This window comes from Vigna angularis, chromosome 9 (genome assembly GCF_016808095.1).
Source record: "Vigna angularis cultivar LongXiaoDou No.4 chromosome 9, ASM1680809v1, whole genome shotgun sequence".
NCBI classification, from domain to species: domain Eukaryota; kingdom Viridiplantae; phylum Streptophyta; class Magnoliopsida; order Fabales; family Fabaceae; genus Vigna; species Vigna angularis.
The window spans coordinates 23579979-23590857 of NC_068978.1; the positions used below are offsets into that span (position 1 = coordinate 23579979).

General features: G+C 38.6%; 1 protein-coding gene and 1 non-coding gene across 2 annotated transcripts; one reads left to right on the forward strand and one right to left on the reverse strand.

Moving 5' to 3' along the window:
- The first annotated feature begins 3421 nt into the window (after positions 1–3421).
- Positions 3422–4738, forward strand: LOC128194081 (uncharacterized). Its single transcript, XM_052868759.1, has 3 exons — positions 3422–3528; positions 3612–3869; positions 3952–4738. Exons 1-3 carry the CDS (start codon positions 3467–3469, stop codon positions 4586–4588), a joined length of 957 nt encoding a protein of 318 aa, XP_052724719.1. The 5' UTR covers positions 3422–3466; the 3' UTR covers positions 4589–4738.
- Positions 4739–9739: 5001 nt separating this feature from the next.
- LOC128194150 (small nucleolar RNA R71) lies at positions 9740–9846 on the reverse strand. The gene has a single exon (XR_008245466.1). It is a non-coding gene; the product is annotated as a small nucleolar RNA R71 (small nucleolar RNA).
- Positions 9847–10879: the final 1033 nt, after the last annotated feature.

Sequence of the window (10879 nt, forward strand, 5' to 3'; positions counted from 1 at the left end):
AAGATTTCGGCCATGATCTAGGAGAGGCGTGCTTATAAAGCTTGCTTGATGAATCGGAGAACAGAAATTGAAATGGGTTTGAATTGAATCATAGTTATGATGGAGAAAAAGTTGGATCGAGTTTGTAACTAGTTTCTCTGATTCTTTGTGTGTTGGATGTTGGCTACTCCTTTTCTTTTTCCAGATTCCTTAAGGACTATGTAAATTTGTTTGTTTTCTTGTTTGTCTTTTTGTTTCTGTGTGCCGAGGTTGTGTCACTTCCCTGATGTCCTTTGAACTGTTCTTTGATTTGCGACTTGATTTTGTCCAAAAGTGCAAAAGACTAAGTGTGGTTTCTTTTGATGAATCAATATTTTCTCGACTTTACTTAGCTTATTATACTAGATTTAATTAGGAAATTGTGCTTGAATGTCCATTATTTCCCTAGTTTTGCTAATTGTGCTTAATTTGACTAAAAATTCTTATTTTAATTAATTTGAATTATTTGAGGCTAATTATCTTCATTATTAATTGTAGGGAAATTTTTGGAATATTATTTTGGGACATCAAGCGGTAGGCCACGTCATTTGCCACATCATTTTCGTTCATCCACATCAGCATTGTAGTTTAAAGGTTTAATTGCTTCCTTTGTCCCCACTTTGGTTGAATTATGTCAAATTCATCCTCATTTTTAAAAAAGTTTCATTGTCATCCTCACGTGGTGTAAAAGTGTCAATTGAATCCAAACATTGGAAATATTTGTGTCAATGTAGTCATCTCCGTTAAATACATACTAACTGCGTTAAGTGGCTGATTATTTGGCACTAAAGAAGTAAAACGTGGCAAATGAGTCACAGTAGTGGTTGTGACGTGTTTGGTGATTTGTATTTAGGGTATTTGTACACTAAAGAATTAAAATCAGAATTCATTTAAGGTATTTCTATTTGTGAACGAAGTGCGATTGGGGCTTTTGAAAGCAGAGCGCGTTTGGTGATTTGGAAGCGTTTGGTGATTTGGAAGTGCGAAGTGGGTTCCATTCGAAGTTCCATTCGAAGGGTACGTGTACATTGCTTTCGTTGGGTTTATGGTTGCTTTGGTGTGTGTGTTTGCTTTTGTTGTGGTCCCCCATGAACTATTATCTCTGTTTGTTGTTGTCCCCTATTATGGGTGTTGTGTGTGGTCCCCCATTGTAGGTTAAAGTCAATCTTTATGTTGTGTTTAGGGTTCAGTACAAATTTGTTTTAATTGTTTATGGTCTGTTTAAAGTGCTTTGTGGAAGTGTTGTACCCTGATGGGTTGACAGTCATATCCTGATATGTAAATGTAGTGTTATTTTGGTCAATTAAATGTAGTGTTATTTGGGTAAAGTTAGACTGACATGATTTTTTATATTAGTTTAGGATGCCTAACTGTGATGTCGAAGTGGTCTTTCACCATGGGGGCAAATTTGTGAATGATGGGTCATTTAAATATGAGTTTGGTCAAACATCTACTTTAAAAATTGACCCAGATAGATGGAGCTACTTTGAAATTATGTCCATTTTGAAGGAGATGGGCTATATTAATGTTAAAGAGTTGTGGTATGCAGTGGGTGGTGGTACTGTGTTAGAAGGAAGGTTAGAACTATTATCTGATGACAAGGGTGCATGTCATCTGGTCAACCTTGCCATTTTGAATGGTCAATCTCACCTGTATGTTGTACACATGGTGTCAGATCCTGAGTACGTTCATATGTTGGGGGAGGATGACAATGATAATCGTGTAGAGGTAGAGTGTGAGGAAGAGTGTGAGAAGGCTGTTTTGGGGGAGGGTGTACAGGCTGACAATGATAATTGTGTGGAGGCAGAGGCTGAGGGAGACACTGATGGGGTTGTTTTGGGGGAGGGTGTACAGGCTGACAATGATAACATTGTGGAGGCAAAGGTTGTGGGAGAGGATGTTGGGGCTGGTTTGGGGGAGGGTGTAGAGGCTGTTAATGATAACTTTGTGGAGGCAGAGGCTGAGGGAGAGGTTGTTGGGGCTGTTTTGGGGGAGGGTGTAGAGGCTGACAGTGATAACTTTGTGGATGCAGAGGCTGAGGGAGAGGATGTTGGGGCTGTTTTAGGAGAGGGTGTAGAGGCTGACAGTGATAATTTTGTGGAGGCAGAGGCTGAGAAAGAGGATGGGGGACATGATGACTACGATGTTAGAAGTTGGAATGGAGATGAAGAGGATGTGTTGAGTGAAGATGATTTTTGTAACCGTAGTGAGGAAGTTGAAGTGGGTGGACCAAGTGGGAAGTGTCCTCCATTACAGCATGTACATGACAGAGGTTTATCTGACAATTCTTGGGAATCTGAAAGTTTAGACAGCGTTGTATTAAGTGATTCATCAAATGATGATAGAGACCGTTATGGAAATTTTGGCATTTTTTCATTGCCCAAAAGTATGGAACACTATAACTGGGAAGTGGGGACATTCTTCAGTGAAAAAAAAGATTTCACAGAAGCAATAAGAAGCTACGGTGTAGACAATGGTAGGAAATTGAAGGTTTTTAAAAATGATAAAACAAGAGTTTCTGTTAAATGTTGTGGGGCAAAAGTGCCCATGGTACGCATATTGTGCATATAAGGCTGCCCAAAATACATGGCAGTTAAGGAAGATTATAAAGAAGCATACCTGCAGTAGAGAATTTAATGTGCGTTTAGTGACATCAAAATGGTTAAGTGGGAGGTTAGAGAAGACCATAAAAGAAAATCCAAATATTAATTTGACTAACCTCCAAAACAAAGTTTGTAAGAAATGGAATATTAATGTGTCTCGGTCAACAACCTTTAGGGCAAAGAAAATGGCACACAAGAAAATTGAAGGTGATTTTGAAGAACAATATAAAAGGGTATATGACTATGCCAATGAGCTGCTTAGGTCAAATCCTGGATCAACTGTCAAAGTTAGTGTAGAACCTTATGAGGGGAACCAAGTATTCAAGAGACTTTATGTTTGTTTGAAGGCATGTAAGGTGAGTTTCATATCATGTAGGCCCATTGTAGGTTTGGATGGGTGTTTCTTGAAAGGGAAATATGGGGGTGAATTGTTAACAGCAGTTGGAAGAGATGGTAATGACCAAATGTTACCTTTGGCATATGCTGTTGTGGAGGTGGAGAATAAGGAAACCTGGACTTGGTTTTTGGAATTCTTGATTGATGATCTTGGTGGTGTTGAAAAATGTTCAACATATACATTTATCTCAGATCAACAAAAAGTAAGTTATATTTCATTGTTTTTTATTATGAGACCTTAGTCTTCCATGTTCATGTTCAGTAAATTTACTTTTATCATTTGATAGGGACTTCTGCCAGCAATACAAGAACTTCTACCTCGTGTTGATCAAAGGTTTTGTGTCCGCCACATATATGCAAATTTGAGGAAAAAATATCCTGGAAAAAATCTGAAACGTCTATTATGGAAGGCAGCATCATCAACCCATCCTCAAGCATGGGAGGCAGTCATGAGAGAAATAAAAGATGTGAATGTAGAGGCCTTTAAGCACTTGATAGCTATTCCACCAAGGTATGTTTTCAAGAGTGTTAGCCATGTCAATTATTTAGAACTGTTTGGTTGTGTTATAAATGTGTGTGTTTTTCTTTATATAGATTTTGGTCAAGGTCAAGGTTTACACCTACAGCTGCTTGTGACACCCTAGTAAACAATATCTCTGAAGCTTTTAATAGTGTGATCTTGGATGCAAGGGCTAAGCCCATCATAACAATGATGGAAGACATTCGTATGTATCTAATGAAGAGATGGGCAAGAAATAAAGAGAAGATAAGGTTATATGAAGGTTCCTTTTGCCCCAAAATTTTTAAACGATTTCAAAAGGAATTAAACAACACAAAATATTGGATACCTAGGTATGATTTCATAATATGAAGTTTTATTTGTTTTAATTTCTTTACTTTACTTACTCACTTGAATCCAAATTTCATTTTCCAGCTGGTCAGGATTGAAATTATTTGAAGTGAGACACACTTCCAACATTGGTGACAAGTTTGTTGTTGACATAGATAAAGTGGACTGTAGTTGCAGGAAATGGAGTATAACAGGAATCCCATGCTGTCATGCCCTCACTGCCATGACATTTTTAAACATCAATGGAGAAGACTACATCTCACATTGGTTTACAAAGTCAACCTATGAACAAACATACTTTCCAATGATATATCCAGTTCACGGTGCTCATATGTGGGAAATGACTTCAATGCCTGATGTGTTGCCTCCACCTAAGAGAATTTTGCCTGGTAGACCGAAAAAGAAAAGAAGATTAGAGCCTTGGGAGCTTAAGAAAGATGACACTGAACTAAGACAAGGTGGAACACGTAAGAGATGTGGCATATGTAGAGAGCTTGGACATAAAAGAAATAATTGTCCACAAGCTGCCCAAGCTGCTCCAACAACTCCAAATGCAACTCAATCCAGTCAAATTACTCAATGCGAGGTTGAACAACCCCAACAAAGTCACCCATCAACAACAGCACCTCAGACAACTTCAACACCAGCTGACCCAACTGCCACAGCACCTCAGACAACTTCAACACCAGCTGACCCAACTGCCACAGCACCTTCAAACTGATTTAGAAAGTCATTAGCTATTATTAATATGTATTTTGGTACTTTGTTTCGGCTAGCACCTTTTTTTGGATACAAACTTCAATATGTATTGTGTGCTGATGTATTATTTGATGAAGCAAAGTATTGTCTGTTCAATGAATATGATGTCCAGTTTGAACCACAGTTTCTGATGTTATATTCAATGTGCCGTTTGAATCACAGTTTCTGATGAATCTTATATTATTTATTAGTTATTTTCATCAGAAATGAAGGTTTCTGATGAATCAAATTTGAATTCAGCTGCATTTAGCTGTCTGCACTCAGCAGATTCATGAATATGCAGGTATGAACATTGGACGCTCGTCGCTCAGGACGCTCGTCGCCAGGACGCTCATCGCCCAACACGCTAGTCACATTGCAAGGGCACGCTCGGTTCATCGCAACCGGACGCTCGTCGCTCCCTACACGCACAAGCGGACGCTCGTCCAGAGAATATGAAATGGACGCTCGTCAAGACGCCCATCCAGAGAACATCAAGTGGACGCTCGTCGCCCAGGATGCTCATCGCCCAAGACGCTCCTCACATAGCAAGGGCACGCTCGGTTCATCGCAAGCGGACGCTCGTCGCTCCCTACACGCACAAGAGGACGCTCGTCCAGAGAATATGAAATGGACGCTCGTCAAGACGCTCGTCAAGACGCTCATCCAGAGAACATGAAGTGGACGCTCGTCAAGACGCTCATCCAGAGAACATGAAGTGGACGCTCGTCGCCCAGGACGCTCGTCGCTAGGACAGTCGTCACATAGCTAGCGCACGCTGGGTTCATAACAAGCGGACGCTCGTCGCCCCCTGCGCGCACATGGGGACGCTCGTCCAAAGAATATGAAGTCAACGCTCATTCCAAGTTCATTACTCGCATTGGAAAAAAATTTACTGTTGAAATGGTGATTAAGCCTCTGTTTTTACTGATTTCTACTGTCCAATTCTCTAAAGTAAGATTCGGTTCGGTATGTAATAAAGCAATGCAATAGCTTTGGACAATCATAATGAATTTATCACAAGTTTTCAAATTACATAAAGAAAAAGCATTTGAAGTGAATTCTGCTGTTATATTCAATGTGCATTCGAAGCTCTGATTTTATACTCAACTTTCATTGAATCTTATATTATTTATTAGTTATTTTCATTTGAAGATAAATGACAAGTGCAATATTGTTTCTACTACAACTGATAACTGTGTACAGTAGCCATTAAATTGTTGCTGTCATCAAATTTGAATTTAGCTGTCATCAAATTTGAATTTATTTTATTGGCTGCATGTTATATTTGGAGAGTTTACTTAGCTGTCATCAAATTGTTCCTGTCTCAACCATTGTCTAATACAAAATAGTCATGGAATTTTAAACAAGATACAAACAAGGATCACAATAATAAACCCCATAAAACATAGCATCCATGTTAATTGCTTCTCCCATTTCTGAGAAACCATAGCAGATTTCTCCAGACTAATAATTTTCCTCCTTTGCCTAGCAATAATAGTATCCCTTTCATCCAAATTAGCTTCATTGCACCATTTAAAATAATTGCATCCTTGAAGTTCTTCGTTTCGAGTCCGCTGTTCAAAACATCCAACCACAAACATTTCATTACTCAAAAAATAAACTAATCACTAAAATGAAACTACACCCATTGAACAAACCTTGTAATTAGGGCATCCCCAAAATTGTTTGCCTTCGTTCTTCACAGTTTTTGCCACTCTCAACACAACAACTTCCCCACAATGACATATGTTAGTTTGAACCAATCCTCTGGATGAAACGGCACGACAGCTCCCCCATGAGCAAGACGAACAACACTGATGAGTCAATGACATTGCCACTTCCTAAGCCAACGAAAAAACTTCCACAAAGCACTTTAAACAGACCATAAACAATTAAAACAAATTTGTACTAAACCCTAAACACAGCATAAAGATTGACTTTAACCTACAATGGGGGACCACACACAACACCCATAATGGGGGACAACAACAAACAGAGATAATAGTTCATGGGGGACCACAACAAAAGCAAACACACACACGAAGCAAACACACACACCAAAGCAACCATAAACCCAACGAAAGCAATGTACACGTACCCTTCGAATGGAACTTCGAATGGAACCCACTTCGCACTTCCAAATCACCAAACGCTTCCAAATCACCAAACGCGCTCTGCTTTCAAAAGCCCCAATCGCACTTCGTTCACAAATAGAAATACCCTAAATGAATTCTGATTTTAATTCTTTAGTGTACAAATACCCTAAATACAAATCACCAAACACGTCACAACCACTACTGTGACTCATTTGCCACGTTTTACTTCTTTAGTGCCAAATAATCAGCCACTTAACGCAGTTAGTGTGTATTTAACGGAGATGACTACATTGACACAAATATTTCCAATGTTTGGATTCAATTGACACTTTTACACCACGTGAGGATGACAATGAAACATTTTTAAAAATGAGGATGAATTTGACACAATTCAACCAAAGTGGGGACAAAGGAAGCAATTAAACCTTTTTTAAATTAAATTGTAAATTCGTTTTTAGAAGTTTTTGGAGAGATTTGACTTATTGGGCCGTTTTTGAATCATTTTTGGAGAAGCCCATTTGTAGAATTTGGCCTAGGGTTTTGTGCAAAAGGGGACAGACCCCAACTCGAGGATTCATTCTCTTCTTTTACGTTTTTAGAAGCTTGGACAAAGAGGAGAACACTCTTCTCCATTTTTAGGTTTTTTGTTTTCTCTATTCTCATTGCTTATAAACTCTTTTTCATTGCAATTCCAGAGTTGAATTCATTTATGCACTTGAATTTGTTCTCCAATCTCTTTTCTTTTTTGATTTTCGTATTGTTGTTCTTGTTCCTCTTCCAATTTCGTTTTCCCATTTTGTTTTCCAGCATTTGATTTTGTTCTCGTTTTAGAGGTAGGGTTTTCTTTTTTGGGTTACATTTGGAATTAGAATCAATTGCGTTTTGTGGTTGTAATTCATTTTTGTAGGTTATGTTCTACATTCCAGTTCTGTTGCATTTCTTAATTATGAATTGAAATTTGTTTTGGTATTTCAATTTGTTCACAATGGTAGGTTAATCTGTTTTTGTTTGTTGCTGTTGAGATTGAATTGATCCATGAGATTCTGAATGCTAAATTGTTATCTACTGCCTTGCCTTGCACCTTGTTCAATCTGTTTTATACTTGCAATTAGAACACACTTAATGCTCTAATTGGTGTTTGATTTTCGCTTAGTTAACTAGGCTGTGTGTGCAGAATTGATTAGGACATGTGCAATGTGTGTGCTTAATTCACATTTTTGAAGACCAGATTAACCTTCGCTTAGTTGGTTAATTCGTGTTGGATTAGAGGTGAAAGCAGCGTTTAATCATTATTAATCTAGGATTGGAACATTACAATCGTAATAGTGACCAATCGTTTTTAATTAGTGTTGAATTTGTGTTTTAGTTGTTTAATTTTTTCATTCACAAACTACCCAACTATCACCCCCACCACGTGTTCGACCTATTGCCTGAACCAAAGTTTAGTCCTTGAGAGACGACCTAGGAGTCACTTCCTAGTCTATACTGCACTTAATTGCATATTAATTTGATTCGAGTACGGCCTCGATCAAATTTGGCACTGTTGTCGGGGACCAAAGGTTCAGTCTTGGGTCTGTGTGTGTTTGTTTTGTGTTGAACTGTGGTGGCACACTAACGCTGAGCGACACTAGTTCAGGGGCGCTGAGCGGCACTGGTCCAGTAGTGTGAATAGTAGCTTCAATAGTGCCATCTTTTGTCAAATTAATTGACATTTTTTGTTTTGAAAGCTAGGGGTGTTATTTTTTGTTGAAATTTGGTGTGCTCACTTCTTTTACTCCATATTTTCTTAGAAAAATCCCAGAAGCACTTGTAGTAGTCTAAATTCTGTTTTGCAAAAAACAGGTGAGCCCAAACTTTGTGACAACATAACTTTTGCTCACGATGTCGGAATAGGACAAATTATATGAGCTTTTTGGGTAGAAAAAAAAGGTCGTTTTCTATTTCTTTTTTATTTTTGAAGTTTTATTTTTTCTGTTTTTCATACTTTCATATATTGGTTGAAATAGCTATACTCCATATTTTCTTAGAAAAATCCCAGAAGCACTTGTAGTAGTCTAAATTTTGTTTTGTGAAAAATGGGTGAGCCCAAACTTTGCGACAACGTAACTTTTTCTCACGATGTCGGAATAGGACAAATTATATGAGCTTTTTGGGTAGAAAAAGAGGTCGTTTTCTATTTCTTTTTTATTTTTGAAGTTTTATTTTTGTTGTTTTTCATACTTTCCTATATTGGTTGACATAGCTATACTTTGCATTTTCCTTTGAATTTTGTGCTATCTTTTCATGATTTTTTGGTGTTTGTCACAAATTTTCAGCCCATTCTAATAAGGTTTGCATATACTTGTTGTTTACCCCCCTATGTTTCACTATGTTGACTTTTGCTTATAGGAGTTGACTTAGTCCATGACTAGGGGCAATCCTGGGCCATTACCACCCTTTGATCCTGAAATTGATAGGACTTTTCATAGGTTAGCTAGGCATTCTAGGAACTTGTCTTTAGAGTCAGTACAACCATTCGCGTCCATACCATTAGAGTCTTAGCATTCTACTTATGCATCCACTATTCCATATTTTGTGCATTCTACATCTGCTGCATCTGCTACATTTGGAAATAATTCTGATTCTGATTCTATTTTGCATCATATAGTGAGAACAATATGACACAACCTCCAACTCACGAGAGGACTATTAGGGAGATGGTTGCACCTGATTTTACATAGGAAAGCTTGTGCATCTAATATCCTGATGAGGACGTGCCATATGTTCTCAAAACTAGACTGATCTATTTGTTGCCCAAGTTTCATGGTCTTGTAGGTGAATTTCCACATAAACATCTGAAGGAGTTTCATATTGTTTGTTCAACGATGAAGCCTTATAATGTTCTTGAAGATCACATCTTCTTGAAGGTGTTCCCGCATTCTTTAGAGGGCATGGCAAAGGATTGGTTGCACTACCTTGCACCTAGGTCCATCACCAACTGGGATGATCTTCAAAGGTTGTTTTTGGAAAAAAATTTCCTAGCATTCAGGACCACAACCATAAGAAAGGATATTTCTGGGATTACGCAGCTCAATGAAGAGATCTTGTACGAGTACTAGGAGAGGTTTAACAAGCTTTGTGCCAGCTGCCCACACCATCAGATATCCAAGCAACTCCTTCTCTAGTATTTTTATGAAGGTTTGAACAACATGGAGAGGAGTATGATTGATGCTGCCAGTGGTGGAGCGCTTGGTGATATGACGCCTGCTAAAGCCAAGCATTTAGTTGAGAAGATGACTTCCAACTCTTAACAGTTTAGTGCAAGAAATGATCATCATCTGCAGATAAGAAATTGGAGAGCAAACTTGATGCTCTTGTGAGTTTTGTGACACAACTGGCTAATAATTAGAGACCAGCACCTGCATCTGCATATGTTGCACGACTATGTGGTATATGTCTTTCTAGTGATCACTATACAGAAGTTTGTCCTTCTTTGCAGCAACCACATGGCCTAGATGCTCCTCAAGTTTATGCTGCAAACATCTACAATAGACAGCCACAATAACAAAGTCCAATGCTCCACAGCATCAGCAACAACAACAATAGCCACCACCATTCCAGAATGTTGCAGGTCTAAGTAGACCCTATGTGCCTTCACCTATCTAGCAATACTAGAGGCAACAACAACAACAAGATATATCTGCCCAACCAGCTCCTCAACCTTCCACTTCTTTTGAGCCTACATTGGAGGAGCTAGTGAGGTAGATGACTATTCAGAATATGTAGTTTCAGTAAGAAACAAGAGCTTACATCCAGAGTTTGACTAATCAAATGGGTCAGATGGCTACATAGCTGAATCAGGCACAATCTCAGAATTTTGATAAGTTACCTTCCAAGACTATGCAAAATCCAAGGAATGTTAGTGCCATCACCCTGAGATTTGGGAAGCAGATTTTTATACCTACTGTGCCACCTCCTGCACCTACACTTGCACCTCAGCCTGATATTGCTACATTCTAGAGAAAAGAGGACCAGGCAGGTCCAAGCAGGACAATTGAGGCATGTTTTCCTTCTTCTTCCTCTTTAGGTGGATCTTCTTCTTCTTCCACCAGCACAATTACATCTTCTGAGTTGCCACAACAACCAATCCCTCTTCCATTCCCTTCCAAGATGATTCCTAGCAAAAAGATGAAAGA